This window comes from Centrocercus urophasianus, unplaced genomic scaffold (genome assembly GCF_019232065.1).
Source record: "Centrocercus urophasianus isolate 14NV4802_14NV808 unplaced genomic scaffold, USGS_Curo_1.0 seq_11, whole genome shotgun sequence".
Classification (NCBI taxonomy): domain Eukaryota; kingdom Metazoa; phylum Chordata; class Aves; order Galliformes; family Phasianidae; genus Centrocercus; species Centrocercus urophasianus.
The window spans coordinates 30,970,139-30,992,041 of record NW_024884253.1 but is presented as its reverse complement, the minus strand read 5'-3'; the positions used below and the strand labels follow the sequence as shown (position 1 = coordinate 30,992,041).

Here is a 21,903-nt window from a genome sequence, read left to right as displayed (position 1 = left end):
ATTCTGTGCTCTATTTTTAATGTAGGATGTTGCAGCTTTGGAACAAAATAAAGCTTTAATAGTGAAGATCTACATCCTGCTCTCCCAAACGTGAGTCAGGAAATAGTTTCCATCCCAACAAGATTGTCTTTTGAGATCTGCAGAGTATCACTTCTCCTAAAAAAAAAAAAAAAAAAATTAAATAAAAATAAAAATAAAAATTAGGTCAGCAGCAAGATCAAAACGACAAGGAGTTGTGACTAATTTAATTCAGTGCTCGGCTTTCTGAGTTACAGCAGAAATGCTGCTTACAAGGAGACAAAAATATATATTCTTTCTTGCAGGAAGGGTAGCAGGACTGTGGGCTTCTGGACACCCACGCTCAAAGCCAGCTGCCAGAAAGATTGTGGTGGCCTCTAGTGGCTGTTTTGCCCAGCACGCCAAACTCATCACACACTTAGCTGCGAAGGCTCCGGCTGCTCCACCTCCCATCAGCATTTTGCAGGTCACCCACCTGAGATGGGCAGCAGGAGCATGGAAACGACGCTGAGAGGAGCAGCAGGAAAAGGTGAGGCAGAGGGTTGCACTGCGTGATCACCAGAGGTCCCTCCCAACCCTACCACCCTGTGACTTGCAGCCCTCCTGGGTGCCAGTCATGCAACATCCACCAACCCTCACCAGGTGACCTGACAGCTACATCTATCACTCAAGTAGCTCAGGTTCTTAGAAATAGGTTATCAATGGACACTACATAACACAATTTCATCTCAAGCTATGAGTGTCTCAATAATGTAATTGACCCAACTGCAACGAAGCTGAGAATGAGATGTGTCTTCACAGCTGACTAGCGGTGTAGGATTTTAAAACGATTAAACAGTTCTTCACAAGAACTCTGATTTATCTTGAACTGAATACGAAGATTTTTCAGTCTATTCTCCACCCCTATACCATACAGGAATCAAACTCATTTGAAGGCAACACTTGTGGCACAGATTTTCTACAGCCCGTCTTTACTTTCCCTTAATTTGGGTGAAAGCTCCCTATCACCTGGCCTACATCACCAGTGGATCAATACAGAGGTTGCTTTATAAGATTGCATTGAGTTGTTTTTCTTCTGGGTCAGTGAGCCTTAAGCCTAAAAAGGCTTTAAATGCAAGTATTGCCACAAACAAGCCACATCTTCCCTTGATGGAGCACAAAACTGGTTGTCAAGTTGATGGCAGGTGGAAAAACTCAGCCTTGAACTCCCAATAAACGTGCAAGCTCCAGCTCCAGCCTCAGTTGCAGTGTATTTCTCTTCAGCCTAAGGTTGTCTCCTGGCTGTGTTCACCTGTTACAGAGAACAGTGAGCATCTCTCTGCTGCTGGTGCAGCTTGGCTGTACGCAAACCTCCATCATTTAACAGACTATCCAAGCACAATTTTAATTAGATACTCTTTATTATGATATCCAGGAAAACAATAACAAGGTGATTGCTTATTACAGCTTCCACAGATTGGGGCTCGAGGCCGTATTGTCCTGGGTACACACGCACACACACACAAGACAACTCTTGCCACAAAGAACTTACAATCTAAATAAACAAAACAAAGGTAATGATGAATCTAAGAAACAAAGAGGAGGAATCACCTGCATGAGAACACAAGGTAGTTTTGGTTTGGCTTCCAGCCTGAAGTTCAAGGGTTGAAATTCCTATCCTATTACAATATTCCCATCACCACGGGCTGAATTTTTAATCCATTAATTACAATGCAAGATACATTCTTCAACATTCTTAATCAATACAAGGAGACACAGACAAAGATCAAAGTCCTTGACCATGATTCGCCAATATCTTTGTTGTGTGACAGCAAAACTACTTTCTACAGATACTGAAATCCTTTGTGCCCAGTTTCCTAAATGAGAAAAGCAGTACCAGTGAACAGTAATACAGAAAGATCTGGACTAAGAGAAACATCCAGGAATACCATTTTTTCCTAAAGCAGTCAGGACTTAGCACTTTTTTTTTTTTTTTCTTTTTCTTTTTTCCATTTCAGTGTATTGTATTGCATAATGTTCTTCTGTTTGGAATAAAGAAGTGACAACTGCATTGTGCTGCATGACAGCGCCTGACCTTAAGTGTTAACCACAATAAATAAGAAGAAAAAACGAACACTGAAAAGCTATCAAATTGTAAAGCTACACCTCAGATGCTCTGATTCTGCAAAAAGATCCTAACATAAAAAGAAAAAGGAGTTGTCATTTCTGGCACTCACATCACAGATTTTCCACTCTCGAGCTGGATACAAATAAAAGTCTTTGCAGGTACCCAAAATAAAAGTGACAGGACACACTGCGCGAGATCAAGAGCAATCATCTTAGATCCAAAACTAGGTAGCACTTTTTCTTTTTTTTCTTTCAACCTGAAATAGAAGTTGTTAACTTTTTTCTTGTTGACATCAAAAGAACTTCCCTAAGAGGCAGAAAAAACCCACCTGCAGCTGCAGCCCAGGACTCCTCACCCATCACTCACAGAAGGGGAACCGACAGTTGTAGATGCTAATAGTAGTTCTGTTTTGTGGACAGAAAGGCACTTGCTATCTGAATGTGAGCTAAATTCAAACACCTCACTTGAAATACAAGTTGTATCAAAATGTATTCATGCTATAAAGAGTTTCAGTTCCCATTAAACGGGTTCTGATGACACCCTGTATATTGCTTTAATGTGCTTCTTTCTTCTTACGTGTCTGCTCCAGAAACACTCAGGCACTGCTTCTATTTTAGTTCTGAAAAGTATGCCAAATTCCTTAACGTGCACAGAACCAGGCTTATTAGATCCTAAATTGAGTAGTTCGGGGAGCAGTGAAAAGGGGGATAGCAATGAGAAGAGGGTATACCCACCACAGAGATCCATCACCACCTATAGCAGAACAAGAAAACTAAAAAAGCTACAAAGCCAAGAACCACAACAAAAGCCCAAACAACAATAGGAGAAATTCAAACACAATGGACAGATGATAATGGACATCAGTTCTTTTAAGAGTCCTATTCTTTCCAAAGGATCTTTTCAGAATTTCCCCCCCAGGCTTAGCTCTGTAGGACACTGTCACACCCAGTGCAAGAAATAACTTCAGCACTTGAATAATAGGATAACTGTTACAGAACCTACAGGCATCAAACTACCAGCCACTAGAACGTAGTATGCTCTGCTGACTCGCACCGTGCCTGTACCTCAAACAAGCAGTATGACTGTCTACCTGGTGTTCTAACTCCTTCAATACCAACTTTTTCCACAAAGAACCATTAGGCCAGCAATGACCAACACAAAGAGAGCAGCCATGGAAGCTGCTGCTTTCTACCTTCTGAGCACAGGTCAAGGGCCGAGTCACAAATGGAACAAAACGTAAGAATGAGCTAGAAATGGGCTAGCCAGCATCCTGAAAACAGAATAACAAACTTAAGAGAAACAGAACAACCCTCCCTCCCAGATTGCTCAACAGAAAGACAACGCAGTTCTTGCAAAGCTCTTTGGAAGACCTGCTTTAACATACGAAGGGTTCACAGTGAAAAGAAGCTGTAGTTTCCCAGCTGCTAAAGAAAGTAATCTTGGTCCTTGATCCAGAAGAAATTACATTTTCAGAATTCCCATTTCTACACTTCCAGTTCCACTGCTTGGAAACCCATGAACTGAGACAGAGAAAATGCATTTCACTACAGAATACTGATTATTTCCCCTTCACCAAAATACCTGGCAGAAAGCCATAAATACTTAATCAGTTTGGCATGTCAGAGCTACCAGATAGCAGTTTCCTTCTTGTGTTGAAGACTGGAAGCCCTTCAATAAAGTCTTCCAACTTACACATAGTGTAATCTGTCATTTTCAATCAAAAAAAGTGCAGTTGAAAGGGACAATTGCCTTACACCTTCATGCACGTTTTTCCAGCATCTCCTTGCTTATCTATAAAGACTTGTGTACCTCCAGGATTACTCTCAGGCAACTAATTCAGTCAAGAAATAACTCAGCAAACATGGCAGTTTACAGCTGCGCCAGCTCCTTGATCGAGCTGACCGTGCAACAAAAAAATCTTTGTGCTAGAAAAAGAGAAGGGGCACTTTTTGGCAGCAACTTACAGTATTTTAAGTTTAGCACAGCCATGAAAATGCTCCTTCCCTCCAACACCAAATTTGACTCCCAGCAAAACTGCTTCGGGTGCAGTTACTTTTGCTAAGTTATTTGCTAAAAGGGCTGAAAATGTACGTTAACTCTTTTTAAAGCAGTCTGATAACAGGAGGACAATTACTTTTATCAAAGTGCCAAACTATTTCCTAGAATTCAAGATGATGTAATTTCATTAGCACAACTAATATTTTCAAAGAAAAAAGCACTTTGGAAAGAGTATCAGATGCTTCATAATGACTGATACTCTAAATACATTACCCCAACATACTTCATTTACTTTCAGTGTATTGTAACACCATAACCTACGCATTCTCTCTGCACGACTCCCTTCCCTCGATCACTCCTAACTTTGGGCTCGGGATCACACAGAAAGCAGTTTGTGAAGTGTCACCCTCACAAATAATTTACACATGAGAAATCACTCTTTTTAACTAGTCGTGAGAAATAAGTGTCCTAACAAGAGCAGAAAACTGCAAATGCTGAAAATGAATGTCAGCAGCTCTGCAGTCTCTGTTTACACTTCTAAGTTGCATAATGTTATTTAGTAACAGTAAAGTCCCAGCTTTGGTAACTAATTCTGCACATAAAGCAAACATACATTTAGGGCCAAAAAGAAAAAAACAAAAATAAAAAAGAGGCTCAGGACCATCAGTTAGGAAAGAGTTCTTCCAAGGTTGGGGGAGAGAGGTATGACAATAAAATGAAAACCCTTAACCACAGTCTGTATGGATCATTCTCTTCACATCCATTTATATGGACAAAGCCTTCTCTTTGTGGGATCTAGTAACTGGTCAGGATAAACTGCCACAGCCTAAGCAAAAAGCATTACAATGAGGCATAGGAGAGCAATAACAAACTCTTCAGTCATTTCCATTTCTGATTTTCCTGATACCGTAACTTTGAAAACATTATTAGACAACTAATCTCCTATCCTAATGAATCCCAGATTACAAAGAGAGATGAAATGCGATAAGGTTTGAAAATCAGACTGTAAGCAACTCAAAAGAAGTTATCCAAACAGGAAAGAACAACCTTATGCCAAAGCAAGTAACAAATCGGAAACAGAAATCTCAAAATGTTCTGAATTCACAGAGGTTTTCAGCACAAGGTAGAAATTAAAAAATTATTGCTTCTGCAGGAAGTCAGGAATGCCTCCTCCAAAACTATGAATGGGCATTTTTAACTATGATGTAAGAAGATGAAAGAAACTGGCATTCAATGCTCTGTTCAAACCCAAGAACAAGAGAAATCATTCCATATTACTCATCAGAAAGCAACAAGTCCTATAAGGCAAAGACGAAGATCAAGCCATCGTGGAAGTAAAAACTCTTTTTGTGAAGTCCAAAGGCCGAGAACATCCATAAGGCCAACAGGAGACAAAAGCAATGTCAATATTAACAGGCAAGAACACACTCTTCTGAAGTTTTTAGAAGGGAATCTACAGTTGACATTTCAAGACTCCCGTGACAAACAATGAGCTTTACAAAAACAGTTCCTTTAGGGACACAGCAATCACAATCCTCAGACTCCAATGTATCAAAGAGCTGAAGAAGTACCTTAAAAGCACCCTCTATAATTTCTTTCTCCATCTCTTATGATTCTGACAATACCAAGACAACCAGATATATCACACGCAAACTTGATTTACAAGTCAAAGTACCAGACAAGAAACTTTAAACATTTGCCCCTTTTGGCTTAAGGTACAACTTGAGAGCAAGGCACGCAGAATCTATGCACGTCTGTTAGAAATATCAGATGTGAAATGTGATTTTGTGCAGTATTTCATTTATCAATTCCCTCAGCATTTCTGTATTCCAAATTTCCAGTTTCATGGTCAGATTGGATAGACTCACAGTTCCATCACTTGAGTTTTCTTTTTTTCCCATCAGTACATAAAAATAACTACACCTACTGAAGTAGATTGGGAGCATTAAAGGGCGTGCAGCTCCAGGGTTCTCAAGTTAACTAAGTCCAAGTCTGCCAAGTACACTTCAGGAGCTGTGAAGCAAGTACTCAAAACTGTGACTTGAACTGCCTGGAACACGTAACAAATTAAATGGTAGTAACACTAAATAGCACTGTATGACTGAAGAACAGATAGTTACATGTAGTCAATATTTTGCACTAGAAATTTTATTCTGTATAGTAAGCAACCGAACTGTGTAAGATACAGAATGCAGATTTTTTGTTGTTGTTGGGCATAAACTCAATTAAAGTAACAATTTTTAGTTAATCTGTTTATTTCTCAGTTTGATTGCTTATAATCACTCCTACTCAATCCATAAGCATTCTAACACTGGGGTTAACCTGAAAGCCTGATTTAGTAACTCGTCAAGACTGAATAAAAATCTTTAACTCATTCCCAAGTCAAATGGTTCCCATTACAAAAGGATACACAAGAAAAACATTAACTGCATATTAAATTGAAAAATTAGCTGGACAAGGCTTCACATTTAATACAATTCTGAAAGACAGATAATGGAAAAAATCTTAAATCCAGATTCCTCCAGCTGTAGCGAAGGGCACACACAATATACGAGTTTTAAGAAGTTGTAGCTTTTAAATATTCTCTCATAAAAATATATATATAGGAGAAATCAAACTATTTCCTAACAGAGGCGAAACAAGGCAAAGCATTTAGAATAGAGGAATGTTTGTCAAAACTTGATCCATTTATCTAACAAATTCCCTCTTCATGGAGCATTAGATGCCTCCCCACCTAAAACAAACAACACAGTGTAAGAATCTCCCCCTCTAAAATCAGAAAGACAGGTTTTGGAAGAAGGTCCAACGCACAGTAACTGTCCAAGATATGTACACTTCAAAAGCACAGACAGGAGTTAACAGTGCTACTCAAATCAACTCCATGACATACACTTTTCCCTTCTAATTTTCAAGTGCTAAAGCTTTATCTCAGAAAGGTTTCTCTGTTCCTTGTAAGACATTTCTAACCAACGAGCAATAAGACTCTGCAACATTTCCAATCAGTTCAGTTTTGTTTTAATGATATGGGGCAATTCTTAGAGCAGACATCATGTAGCTAGCAACTACAAAATAAAATAAGTTCACTTTTGTGGTCCTAGAATTCCAATTTGATCTGTGAATTTGAATCAACTAACTTAAAAGTCAGAGTATCTGAAAATGCATACTACATTTTTACTTCAATTTCGTAATATATTTGAAGTTTTGAAGAACTAGGAAAAAGTGAAGTTGGAAAACAGTATATATCACCAAGATTACAAAAACTGGAAAGAAATAATACATTGCATCAGTGATCCTCATTAAGTGAAGTTATTTCATCACAGTAAGTGTTTAAAAAAGTGTCAATGTTATTTAAAAAGTGTTTTGTCCCCCCACCCCCCAAGCGTTTGAAGACAGATAAACCTTTTCTTTTAGTCAAAATGGCTTTTAAAAAAAGTTTCACAAAACAATAGCAATAATCAAAAACCATGATTTGTATTTTCTTTAATCCATTACATCTCTAGTGCTGAAGGGTCATCCATGTAAAAAGCAGATTCTTTGGGGACACTTGTCAATTAACTTAATAAAACCCAGTTTTACGAGGATTTATCCTTCCTGCTACGAGGCGAGTCTGCTCCATTTGAGGTCACTGTCCCATTTATTCCATTTTCTACAAAACAAAACAAAAAATCAAGTAGAATGAGACACTTTATTATTTTACTACATTTTAGTAGGTCCTAAACAGTCATTAACTTCTTCTCTGATGCATCTATTTTGTTAAATCTCATCGTTACCATTTATAACTGGAACCATACCATTTGTTACCATTTATTCACTGGAGCAGGTTGCCCAAGGAGGTTGTGGATGCCCCATCCCTGCAGGCATTCAAGGCCAGGCTGGATGTGGCTCTGGGCAGCCTGGTCTGGTGGCTGGCGACCCTGCACATAGCAGGGGGTGAAACTAGATGATCATTGTGGTCCTTTTCAACCCAGGCCATTCTATGATAGCATAACGAAGCTTTTACCAACTGCACAATATAACGTTTACTCAGACAACTAAAGCGCAGTTTCCTGACACGGCCAAATACTGACATGGCTGTGTTACACGTATTATAAACTGAAAATCAAGATTAGCTAGATATTCTCTGATAAAGAGAAATATTCAACTTGTTGGTAAGACATTCCTGTGAAATCCTGGAGTCAGATGGTACACCCCTCATATCATTCTTCCTATTTCATTTTTTAATGCCTAAGAAACTTGCACTCCTTTACTCACCTTTACAAGCTTTGTATACACGTAGAAAAATTAAGGTTAATTAATCACGTACTTAAAAAAAATATAGAGGTCATTTATTTTCTGAAGAAAATATTTAAATAGATAAGATGGACGGAAGTAAAACATCAGTTAAAATATAAGAAAAGTATAGAAGGAGCTCAAGCATAGGGCTTAGATACTTAAGAACACAAAGCAAGAACCTGATACCATCAGCAGCTCTTTACTTGTATCCCACTTCTGGGTCAGCTCAAGAGTTTTAATATGAAATAGTCAACAAGTGGTACCTGTGCACAGCAAACATTTGCTCTCAGCAATGACCCAACGTCTATGGATCTATCATGTCCTCAAAAGAGTGGAACAGAGCAGCGTGATACCGCCATGAACGAAAGCATCCCCTCTACTTAAAGTCACCACAGCCCATGGAAGCACAGCTGCTGCCTGACAGCAACCAAATTTATAAAACAGACCAGAAGAGAAGTGCGTAGTCAGCTTTACTGCTTGCATCTCTGCTCAACTAACTTGCACCACCATTTTGATTTAAAGCAACTGCTATACCTTCCCGTACAGATAACAGGTTAAGTTCATGTTTTCCATCTCCAAAAGTGCTGCAGATCATCAGAAGGAGTGGCCAATCCACAGAAATAACTGCAAATATTCCTTCTCCCCTCCCTTCCTGCACCCAAAGCTCCCACGCATGCTAACAAGCAACTGAAGTAAAAAGGAGAACAAAAACAAAACCAATCAACCAAGCAGCAATAGAAGTGAGAAGGAAACTGGTCACAGGCCTGATCAGTCATAGAGGAACAGTCAGAGTCTCTTTATTTGGCTGTAAATGACACCATCATCTCAAGCTTACGTCAGGCTTTTTGGGCTCCTCTCAAAACAATTTGGTTATTCTTGATTTATAAAGCTTACAAATAGTGATCTAGATCCAAACCAGCAGAGATCATATTCTCTTAACAGTTAAGTCAAAACAAGTGAAAAGAAAGAACACAAATCAGCAAGTGCTTGGGCATCACACATACATCACCAACATTTTCCCACTATTATTGCTTCTTTCTGGCACAGTCTAAAAGAAAGGCATTTTGTGTCCTGGCTCCCCAAATGCAGCCTGCCACACTCACATGCAGCTCCCCCCAAAAACAAACATCAAAAAAAACCTGTTTGAAATGCAACTTAATTGCATGTTTTAGTTCTCAGAAAAAAAAAACCCAACATCTTGTACAAATGTTCTGAGTCAACAACGTTGCAGGAATCTTCCAAACAGAAAAGTCTAAAACAACACCAGCCTTTGGGATCAAACTTTTCTTTAGAATTCCAATTTAAAATAAGCTGCAAAATTCCTGGGTCTTTAAGGCAGTCATAGCTCAATTATTATGTGAATTCAATCATAATTCAAGTGAACTACAAGTTTACCAAATTAAATCAATGAAATTTAAGAAAAGTTTTAACATTTTAACTCACTGATTAAATAGCAGATATATAAACAAATTCCACAAGTAAAACAAAGTAATAAATGAACATTAAGCTCTGATTCAGTCGGACACCTACAAGTTCTATTGATAAAAATGCCACTCCTATTTTTTTCTAGTATCACAGAATGATAGAATGGCTTGGGTTGGAAGTGACCTCAAGGATCACCAAGTTCCAACCCCCTGCCACAGGCAGGGCTGCCAACTTCCCCATTTAATACCAGACCAGGCTGCCCAGGGCCCCATCCAATCTGGCCTTGCACACCTCCAGGGACGGGGCATCCACAACCTCTCTGGGCAGCCTGTTCCAGCACCTCACCACTCTTCCTGTGAAGAACTTCCCCCTGACATCCAACCTAAATCTTCCTTCAATTTTAAACCATTTCCCCTTGTCCTGCTGTTATCTACCCTCTCAAAGAGTTGATTCCCCTCCTGTTTGTAGGCTCTCTTTAGGTACTGAAAGGCTGCAATGAGGTCACCCCGCAGCCTTCTTTTCTCCAGGCTGAACAAGCCCAGCTCCCTCAGCCTGTCTTTGTAGAGGAGGTGCTCCAGTCCCCTGATCATGGCCCTTCTCTGGACCCTCTCCAACAGCTCCCTGTTTTTCTTGTATTGGGAGCCCTGGACCTGGATGCAGAACTCCAGATGGGGCCTCACGAAGGCAGAGTAGAGAGGGAGATCATCATCTCATATACACACCTCATGTATATTGTAAAAACCTACACTCTGCCCACCAAGAACCCAAAACAAACTCAAAAATAATAAAATAATATAAAAATCAAGGTCTGAAATCTGTCAGCTGAAGTAAAAATATGTGCATGTTAGCAATGGGCAACAAAACCTAAAAACTAACAATGGACAAACACAAAATAGTGCTAATTGAAAACAACCAAAATGATGTAAGAAACAATCTAAAGCATCATTTTAATACAAAAAAGACACCTTAAAAGTTGAAAATCCACCTCTGACACATCTCAGTTCTCTGTACAACTGTCTTCATGCAGTAAATTCAATGTATTGAAAAAGCATTAGAGGTTAGCAACAAGCAAAAGATCATGTGGAAATAAGCTTTTGAGGTGACTGTTTCAAAGAAGTTCAGGAATTATTCAAGCTAGCACTTAACTACATAGAAGCTCAACTGTACAACAGATTTATCTACGTAAACTGAGTACATAATTTCATTGGAGGAAATGGCAGACTGTTCATCTTTCATCTTCCCCTAAGAGTGACACAAACCATCAATTCATTTCCAAAAGCTCTTAAAGATTAAAGTAGTAAGCAGTTGTTACCTACGCCTTTAAAAGAAACATCAAAATGCTGTTATTAGTAAAGACAGCCCAACACGAGCTTATTTACTGGATCTTCACTCAGTGGCACTGAAAAATACGCCTGAAATTCATTGCAAGAAAAAAGAACTGAAGAGCGATCATGGGAACATCTAAAAATGTCTCCTCCCTTTTTATAACTGAAAACAACATGAGCACGACAGATTTCATGCAATAAGATTAGACACAATAAATTGCAAAGCTGCAATAACTGTAACAGTGATTCCTTCATTCCATCAATTACAAAACAAAGCCAAGCCCACTTTTTTTAGATCAAGATTTTTTTTTTTTAATCAATAAAATAAATTCACCAATACTGCTTCTGTAACTGAACCTTCCCATTTGAGAGCAGAACACAGAAATTACTTCAGCAGTTTCATCATAAAAGGTTCTCTGTTATCTGAAGTTGCTTTTGAGACACCAAAGTAACAGCAAACTTGAAAATACAAACCTCTTTCTTTTCTGGAAGTCTTTCCTTTAGCTGTGACAAACTTCTTTTTCACCGATTGAGGCTGAGAAGAAGAATGCTCTCTCCATCTCCGAAGTTGGAAATTAATGAATTTCCACATCATAAATGCTTGAGCCAAGCAGATGGAGGCCAGCACGCTGATTCTGAAAAAGAAACAGGTACAGGTTCAGCAGTAAGTCCACCTTGTTCAAAGAAAAAAGGAAAGCAGAATAGCACATCATACAGTTTTTTTTTGTACATCAGAAATGGCCTTTTTACTTTGTTTCCTCCAGTGCAACAGAGTTGTTCTTTCTGGACTACACATTAGTAAATGTTTCTTGCTTTCTGGCTAGGAGGTTTTCCTCTCCTCCTCCTAACACCCATTTTTCCACAGATACAAGAGTTAGTGGGCTTAACACAGCAGAACAAAACTGGATGTGTACTAAGAGCAAAGACTTCATACTTCCATCAAAACTGAAAAGCAGTAAGTTTCTTTTCTGCTTTCTCCTTTCTCTAACACTCAAGGTACCTGCCACCAGAACACACAATCACAGAATGGCCAGGGTTAGAAGGGACCTCAAGGATCATGAAGCTCCGAGCCCCCTGCCACAGGCAGGGCCACCAACTTCTCCATTTAATACTAGACCAGGCTGCCCAGGGCCCCATCCAATCTCACCCTGAACTCCTCCAGGATGGAACACAGGTCCTCCAGTTCTGAATAGTTAGACTGCAGGGTACTGTGGACACTGGCAATGTTTTAATAAATTCCTTTTATGCATTTAATTCATAAAAAGGCTGAATGGTTGGCCGAACCAACCACTGCATCAGGCAGCAGCAATAAAAGTCATAATAAAGGCAGAGAAAATGGTGAGAATCTTCAACCAGATTCAAAGATGCTTGGATATGATGTCCAATTGTCACTGCAATTATTTATAGTTCGATTTAATAACTCTAAGGTGTGAAAGGCATCTCTACAGCTGGATATTCCTTTTAATCTTGTTTTATTTTCCTAACTTGTAACCAGTTATAGATTTCTCAGTGACAGACTGTAAATTCTTCCATTCACTTCAATGTGCTTGACAAGCTTTTTATTTATTTATTTTTTTAAAACCAAAGCCATGCCCACTGATCCCATTCAGTACTACTAGCATTAACACTACACAGGTTTAACACAGGCTTACAGATCATGCTTAGGAACCACCCCAAGTTTACTGTACCTAACAGCCAGGATATTGAAGTTTCCAGTGCTGAAATTCAGCTGCTGATTTTCTGCTCTTGCCAGACCAAAGCCAAAAGTGAGGACAGAAAGAATCAAGGTGAGAAGCCTTCCCAAAACAAAAAGGACTGCCCACAGTGAAAATCTGCAAAGAGAAAGACCACAAACATTATACGAATTCTCTGCTCACAGCACAAGTACTAACAAGGCAAATAGTTACTCTTAACTCTAAGAACTCATCTGAGAGTTAAGAACTTCACTCAGTTATTTTTCGTTTGTCCTAATCCTTTATTTCCAGTTATTGCAGAAGACAAAAATTAAGGAACGCCTCACTTAGGATTTTTTTTCCTACAAACCAAAACTTTGTTCTGAAAATTATTTTCATCTCAACAGAAAGTGCCTACCATGACTATCAGAACATGACTGTGTTAAGAGTTTATTTAGAACCGACTGCATTAGCAGCCCAGGCTGTTGCCTTTTCTACAAGACTTGTACCTGGAAAATGTTTTATTTTTACTTTTAATAAAAGTAGTATGAGATTTAACTCCATTTTACATAGCTACTAACATCTACTTATACAGGAGAGTAAGTTAAAAAAAAGAAAAAAAGTTTTTTTTTTAGTCTGGAGGACAGTGGCCTCTAAGGAAATACAAGACAACCTTCCCTGTAATCCTGGCTTCTGCTTAGTTAAAATGCACGAGACTTGCAAGACAGAGGTTACCTGAATCTCAAAACTGCTGACTACTTACCCTTTCTGGTATCTTTCATCACTAAAGTAGAAAAGACGAGATATGTGGAAAAGAAATTCAACGAAGTAATGTAATACCAGGAGAACAAGTCCAAGGTGGGTCAGACTATTAAAACAAATAGAACATCCATTCAAATGCTTTGTTACATTTTAACATTTTAAGTGATTGAAGACAATAAAACCTTATACATTACTTACTTCAAAAGATAGGCTCCAGCAATATGAAAGAGATAAAGTCCAATGTAGACAATTTGGCGAAAGATATCCTCCTATTGAAAAGAAACAAATAAACATACATTACACACAATGCTGTATGATGTTACAGTACAGATTGCTTCCTAGTCCTAGAAATGATCATCTTCTCAGCTACCCCACGTGGCCTGTTTTGGCACTGAGTTACTCCATCTAATTCCACACCACTTACTGCTTACTTACCAGTAACATACAGTATTTTTACATACACTTTTGTGAGAAAATGCATTTGAAAATGCATTTCAAAAGATGAATTTAATTCTTTGTTAAGACTTATCTGAACTTGCAGCAGTTATTACAATAAGTACATAATTGGTATGAATTATTGTGTCTCCAGATAAACTTCTGTAGTTTGACACGTTTTCTGCCATTCTGATTCTGTCAGATCGTTACAGGAATAGAACAAAAGTCTATGAACCAAAAAGAAGTTTACAACTGTTGTTGTGCATTTAAAAAAATTCAAGATCATTCATGATTCTGGTACACTGTTGGCAGTGAACAGAATAACATTACTAAGCAGTGATACAAACACCACCTGAGAAAAGAAAACTCACTGAAGTATACTAGATCACAGTATGAGTATTCATTCTGAAATGGTAGGTAGAATACATCCATTTGTGCTCAAGAACTCCAACTTCTTTAAAGATTCCCTACGCTTCAGGTAAGGGGCTTTCAGTTTTATCATGCATGCACGTAAATGCAACCAACCAAAGAAACACAAGAAAGCCTCCTAAAAATGTCATCCTTTAAGATCTACTCTACATCTCCAATACTTTACCTCAAAGCTGACAAAACGAAATACCTGTTACAACACCTAACAACACAGAGAGAGGGAATATAGTTAAAAACCTAAGTGGTCCCAAAGAAAACAAAAAACAGGTTGTGCAGAGAAAACACGAGTGTACTCACTGCAAACACTGTGGTTCTCCAAGTACTACCAGAACAAGCCTTTTGCACTTTATTTTTGGAACAAAGGTAACATTTAAATAGCCTCAGCTGCCTGCTTACATAAACTGTCAGACTTAAGGCCTATTGGAATAACTCAGGTGGAGTTATCCACCACTACACAAAAAGCAGAGTTGAGAACCCCCTATATTTTTCTTTTTTAAATGTCAGGAGTAGAAATAACTGGACCTGAGCAAAAGCAGCCAATTCCTGCATGAGAAGTAAGGCAAGGAAGTCAAGACAGGAGAGGTGAAACTGTGGTAAGGGGGTGTCAACTCAAAACGTGATAAAACAAATAGCCTTAAAACTTAACCAAAAAACTAAAAACCCAAATGACCAAACAAAATACTACTATTAAGCATACAGCATTTCTGCCACTTTCTGGCAGCTTTCATAAAGTCACATTAAAGCAAACAAAAAACAGAGCCAACCAATACTTAAATATTAAGTCAAGTTCTAGAGATATCACTGCCCCAGTGTGGCAATATTGGAGCATCAGCTGAAATATATGCATAACATCACTGCTGATACTGCAATCAGCATGAAAACAAACCTCATTACTACTTTCCCAAGCCTGCTCTAGGTCCTGGAATAAAGACCTGTGGTTAACTAACATACATTTCATTTCCTTGAATGAAGCAGAATCCTGACAGCAGAAACTCAATCTAGTCACAGAGCAACAAGAGAAGAGTTTTTAAAAGGAAGCTGTGCATGCAAAGACAGCCTGAGCAAAGAACATGCAAAGAGACTATCTGTGTTGGTCAAGAAAAGCAAAAACTGCTACAGAAATCTACAGTGAACTCAATGTGAGCAGTTAAATTCTGAGAAACACAATGGACAAAACTCTCATGAGGCATAGATGCTGTTCAAATACTCACTGCACTACTAACTAGAAATTCTGCTGAGGATAGTGGTATTTACAACAAATCCTAGTAGTTTATAGTGCTTGGATTCAGCACATTATTCACTGCTTCTATTCAATACCTATATCGAATAGAATACCTGTATTGTGATTCCTGAAGCATTTCTGTATTTCAATGAGATTATTCAGACAAGTAATTACAGAAAACAAGAAAAGATTCTGAAACAATCACCCAATCATTTGTTCAAAGGAAAATTCAAGTTCTTTTAGCAGATGGGATATGCTACTGATTTGTATTTACACAACAGACACACAGTGATTTTACTTCAGAAATACAGGGTTTAAGTGAAAACACTTGCTTCTCACATGTACATCAGAGCACCAAAATTCCAAAAAGGAAAAGCTTAAGTACACAGATAAGAAAGGGGTTGCAAATGTAGGGTAACACACTTTCCCAAAGAGATGAATCACTCCACTATTCGAGCTGCTTTGCTCGGCATTCTTTCCATTTGCTTTCTGAACTTACTTTTTTAGTTTTCTGGAAGTACAATTCTGGGAAAGCATGAAACCAGTATGCCAACTGTAAGATGTAGAAAAACTTCATTTGAAACCTGTACAATACAGCAAGAATTGAAGAATATTACTTTCTCTTCATAAACTTAAAATGTTCCAGAAACTTTCTAGTGAATATATTTAATTGCAATCTCTAAAGAGAAACAGAGATCCTTGTTGCCAGTCAGCTTTGTTCTCAGAAAGATCAAATAATCAAATTCACCACAGCTTCATTTTATAAATAAACAGCCTGCAGAAGGATTAATGTATACTCCCCACTGACAGGGAATAAAGCTTCTCTGTCAATACAAACAAAAAATACATCAGTGACAAATTTAATTTCAGCAATTTCCATATGACTTCAAAATGCCAACACCCCTTTCCTCCCCCAGAACAGTCCTTCAAGGAAAAGGCCTTACGGAATCAGAGTGTGTGGGTAGTCCCTCCACAGAGAGGTTGGATCTGATATATAGTTCTCCTAAAAAACAAAAGCACAGCTTCTGAAGTCACACAGCGTTGCTGTTTCCGAGTTAGAAATAACGAAGGGACACACATACATGTATTTTTATACATCTGATGTGTGCACACAGAAATACTGACACGCAATTAAAAGCTGCAGATTGATACATTGCCATTTACAAAACTAAAACAACAACTGTATTAGCCTAAAAGGAAAAAAAAATAAGGAACAATAAACAATTTAAGTGCTCATTGAAGAAAAGATTCCTTCTGAGCTGGAGGTTATTTCAGCATCACCACAGATAGAAGTCTTCCCTTGTAAACTGCTGACAAGCTTTGAGCTTAACTAAGAGAAGAAAAGTTTTTTTAGGAGTCATTGTGCTACAGAAAAAGATTATACTCTACCTTTTTCTTGAAAATTTTAAGTTTCTATAATCATTGTTAGAAAATGAGCTTTCAAATTAAACAATAGGTTATACTCCTGTAAGGGAAGAATAATTTAGGAGCTTACAATGAACCACATACTTCTCCCTAAGCACCTGTGTAAGTGGGAACAAGAGGTGGGTTATGCCTTTCTTCTAAAAGCAGAAAGTGGGGTGAGCACAAACACAGCCCAGTGCTAGCAAAGGGCATAGCATCTGACAGGGCTCACCTAAGCCTACAGCAACTTGTCCACTGCCCATTCCCTAGGCTGCCAAAATGCACTGCATAACTAATACATTAAACATTTATTTTACAATAATGAACCAACACAGAAAAACTATGGAGAATGAAGTACCCTAATAGAGCTTAAAAATCACATTTTATTCATGTGACAGCAAATTCAATTTACTGAGATGGAGCAACAGTAACGCTGCTGGACTTCATACTTAATTTTGATACAATTCACACTGAATTCTGAAACATGCCCGTGCTTTAATATTAAAATCAGCTAAAATTTGGATAAGTTGAAAACTTACTGGTGTTGCTAAGTTGCAGTCTTATAAGAAACACAAGAGGAAGTGTACTTACAGAGACAAGAATACTCGTGCCCCAAACACAGGAGAAAAGGTAGAACGCACTAAGTTGTCCAGACTCATTGAACTTGCTATGCTTTGTTTTGGAAAAGTGCATTTTCCTGTTAATTTTCTGAAATGAAAGTCCACTGTTATTTATATGTTGTACTTAACATTAGCTGCTACCAGCATTAGAACATCCGAAAGTTCCAATAAATGTTTTATCATTTTAAAGGTAAATTTTAGCATTTTAAAATGCTAAAATAAAATGCTAAAATTTAGCATTTAGCTTTTAAGTTAACAGTTAAAGTCTAATCTACCATCTTGATGAAAGGAATTAGTATTTTGTACTTACATCCAATACATACTCCTGAATAATAGCATGTATGATTATTGCTACGAGCATATAAAAGAAAATTGTAGCCAAGTCTTTGATGCCATAGTGATAGAGAGAGATTGTTTCTGCAGATTGTTCTTCTAGAAGACAAAAACAGAATTAACTGTTAGGCACTGATACAGTTTTATTGCCAATAAGTTTGTTTCTTAAAGTGAAACCTTTCAGGCAAAAGTCATTTGTTGTCAGTTGAACAAATATAAGTCAAATTAAACCACCACCCTGAGCTAGGTCACTAGACTCCATTTACAGTAATCTTCTCCATCGCATCACAAACTCAATTTGATTTTGGAAGGATGCAATATAAAAATGGAAACTTAAGTGCACTTAGGAAGCTTAGCCAAATGCACTGAAAGGGAACTATAAAATTATGTTAAACTATCAACCCTCCCCCCCGTCCCCACACACTAAGTAGAACAGATCACTTGCATAACCAGAGTAAGAACATGAACTTATTAACCACCGAGACTGGGTTTCAGGATCAAGAACAAACCCAGCAGAGCAGAAACATTTTCCCTAATGCAATTCACAAAATGACAGAACGGATTCCTCGGAAGTTTTACCCAAACAATTTATATTAAGTCCTTAAAATCTCTGTACTGTCCATTTAAACTTGGTAACTTATCCTCAGTTTAGGGCATACAACACATTAGCAGTGTCTGAGGATAACAGCCCATGACTAACCAACCACCTGCAAGCACATACCTGTGGCAGGAATGGTAACGTTATACTGAAGAGTGACGAAAATGACAGCTGCTTTTGCTGTAATCTGGAAAAGAAAACACAGAAGTGCTGTCGAATCTCACCGACATAAACTATTTTAAACTGAAGATGTTTACTCCCCAGTTTTAGCACTCTTCCCCAAGCATGTCTGTTCCTCCCAAGAAAACAACCAACTCCCATCATCACGCCACTTCATCTGACTTTCTGAAGGCAAAAGAGACCACATAGATTTGTTTACAGAAATACCCTCAAAAATTCCTCTTCATGAGGGACAGCAAGAAAAAACGAAATTCACAATAGAAGAGAGAAGCAGAAAATGTTTGTTCTGAAGTCTTTTCTGGGCAGGGAGATGATACCTTCAAAGAAGAAAACAAAAGCAGCAATTCTTGTTCATTAATAACAATTTTCAAGTGTAAGACATTTTGCTACCTGAAGATAACCCACTAAATTATTATTATGGCTCAAAAGAAATTGGACTTTTCTTAAAGATTTTTATATCTTTTTCACTGAAACAAGCACTCCATAAACGAGGAGTTTTCCTTGGAACCAACCCTGCGCAACTTCTGGGAACCCAACTAGTCTGCCAGAATTTATTCCACTGCTCAGGACTGTGGAAGGAGCCTCCAGAGGACTCACACCACCAACTAGTTCCGACATGCCATACCAAGGCTCACTCAGCTAACGGTGTTCAGCTGAGCAAGGGCAAGGCAGTACCTAAAGGGAGCCTATAAACAGGAGGGGAGCCAACTCTTTACAACGGTTGGTAACAGCAGGATAAGGGGAAATGGTTTTAAGTTAAGAGAGGGAAGATTTAGATTGGATGTCAGAGGGAAGTTCTTTACCATGAGAGTGGTGAGGTGCTGGAACAGGCTGCCCAGAAAGGCTGTGGATGCCCCGTCCCTGGAGGTGTTCAAGGCCAGACTGGATGGGGCCCTGGGCAGCCTGGTCTGGTATTAAATGGGGAAGTTGGTGGTCCTGCCTGTGGCAGGGGGTTGGAGCTTCATGATCCTTGAGGTCACTTCCAACCTGGGCCATTTCGTGATTCTGTGAGGACAGCATCAATACTGTACCATACCAGCACTAACTGCAGCAGATGATTTCTAAGGCCTGTACGCAAAGCATTTCAGAGACTTAGCAATCTGTTCAGCCTCACTATATGTGTAACAACAGAGGTACATGGTCCCTCTATGCCAAGATAGAAAATAAATGTTGTGAAGTGAAAATCAGAGAGATTTTCAGAGAAATGTCAAAGAGACAAAGGCTTCGGCACACCCAATGCTAGCAGCAATGTGGTGAACAAACAGTAAGCATACACACAAGGGAAGGGTTTAGGTCCGTATCTTTAACCTTAAAACCACACTGTGAGGCACGGTGTGTTCTGGTGACTTTTGGTAGTAAAAATCACACAGAGCAGCGTTCTTAGTGTGTCCCATCTTTTCAGACGTTGGGAGTTTTTCAAATCCTACACCTGAGCAGCACAAAGGCCGGGTAAAACTGCCGAAAGTAATCTGCGTGGGTAGAACAGCCACCGGCTGGGACTCTGAAAAGCCACAACCGCGCCGCGTGGCGGACGCGTCCTGCCGCGATAGGGCACTCTGGGAACATCTCGGGGATCCCTCACAAGGGAACGAAGCACGGCACGCTCAGCTCAGCGGCCGGGTCAAGGAGGGTTTCCGGGGAACCGGGAGCTCCGCAGGCCACGTGGGCCGGGCCGACCAAAGCCAGGCGGCGGCCGCCGGGGGACTCGCGCCCCGCTGCCCGCGCGGCGGCCGTAGGTACACGTCACCGCCGGCCGCCCTTCCCCCTGCGGGCCGCGCGGCGGCGCGCGGCCTCACGGGAGTCGTAGTGCCGGCGGGGCCGCCCGGGCAGCGCACACAAAGAGCGCGGTGAGGCAGGGCAGGGCCGGGCCGCGCCTCCCCGCCGCCCCCCTCCGCCTCCCCCGGTCCGAGCGCGGCCGCACGCCGCGCACCCCTCCCCCGGCCGAGTGCCACGTAACCCCGGCGCGGCGGAGGGAAGCGCGCCTCGGCTCCTCGCGGCGGCGGGGCACGGTCTCGCTCGCGAGGACGGCTGCGGCGGGCAGCGCGTCTCCGCGCCGAAGAGGGCGTTCCCGGAGGGGCCGGGCCCCGGGGAGCGGGGACGCGGCGCCCGCCCGGGCTCCGCCGTACGGCCGCGATCGCGGCACCGCGATGCCGCCCGCCCCCGGGCCGCCCGGGCTCCCGGCGGAGAGGAGGACGGAGCGGGAGTCTCACCTCGAACATGAGCCCCAGCAGGAAGATCATGGCCATGCAGGAGACGATGTCGGCGTGGTTCTGCACGATGAACTCGTGGCTCAGCACCGGCGGGTTCTTGTTGCTCTTCTTGCGGATCGCCATGGCGGGCCGGGAGCTGGGCGCCGCCGCCTCCCCGCTGCCAGCACAGCTCTCGCTGCGGCCAGGAAGAGGCGGGTGGGAGGAGGCGGCCGCGCAGCAGAGGAATGGCAGCAGCCGCCGCTTCACCCCGCCCCGCCCGCCGCGGCCCCGCGCGGCCCTTCCTCCGCTGCCCGGCCGCCGGGAGCGGCCCCCGCCGCCGCCCGCCAGCGCCCCTGCCGGCCGGAGGGGTCTTCGGCCCGCCCGCGGAGAGGCGGTGGCCCGGCGCTTTGCGGGCCCCGACGGCTGGCCGAGGACCGGCCGGGGCCCCTCGGGCGGCGCTACGTGGCTGTGGCTGCCTGCGCCGGGCCCTGCTTCTGCGTTGCCCAAAGCCCCCTTCGGTTTCGTTCTCCTCCATCTCTCTGGCGAAGTTTAGTTTCTATTAGGCCGTTCCTACCTGGACGTCGGGGGAAACGAAAAGATGTCGTTAAGAAACGGAACTCGCTGGGTTTGTTAGGGTTATGGCTAGGGCACGGCCTCAGGGTATGAATAACAGCAGATTCCTGCCAGCCCATAGCCTGGAACAACACACATCCAAACACCCTGGAATCCCAGGACAAGAAAAGTTATCCCATGAGAGGGGTAAAAAAAAATTTCTAAATCAGAAATATGTTATGGAGAAGAGATATCAAAAGCCTGTGAATAATTTAAAAAACAAAAATCAAACAAACAAACAAAAAACAAAAAAAAAAAAACAAAAACCAAATTGCCCCAAAACAAAAGCCTGCTCTTAATT

At 40.9% G+C, this 21,903-nt stretch overlaps 1 protein-coding gene across 1 annotated transcript; it reads right to left on the bottom strand.

The window, feature by feature from the left end:
• Window positions 1-6,255: 6,255 nt before the first annotated feature.
• On the bottom strand, window positions 6,256-21,205 carry TRAM1 (translocation associated membrane protein 1). Its single transcript, XM_042839768.1, has 11 exons — window positions 21,012-21,205; window positions 18,745-18,808; window positions 18,001-18,122; window positions 17,662-17,778; window positions 16,611-16,669; window positions 16,166-16,250; window positions 13,779-13,849; window positions 13,582-13,686; window positions 12,834-12,977; window positions 11,620-11,780; window positions 6,256-7,769 (listed from the first exon to the last, which is right to left on the bottom strand). Exons 1-11 carry the CDS (start codon window positions 21,132-21,134, stop codon window positions 7,696-7,698), a joined length of 1,125 nt encoding a protein of 374 aa, XP_042695702.1. The 5' UTR covers window positions 21,135-21,205; the 3' UTR covers window positions 6,256-7,695.
• Window positions 21,206-21,903: the final 698 nt, after the last annotated feature.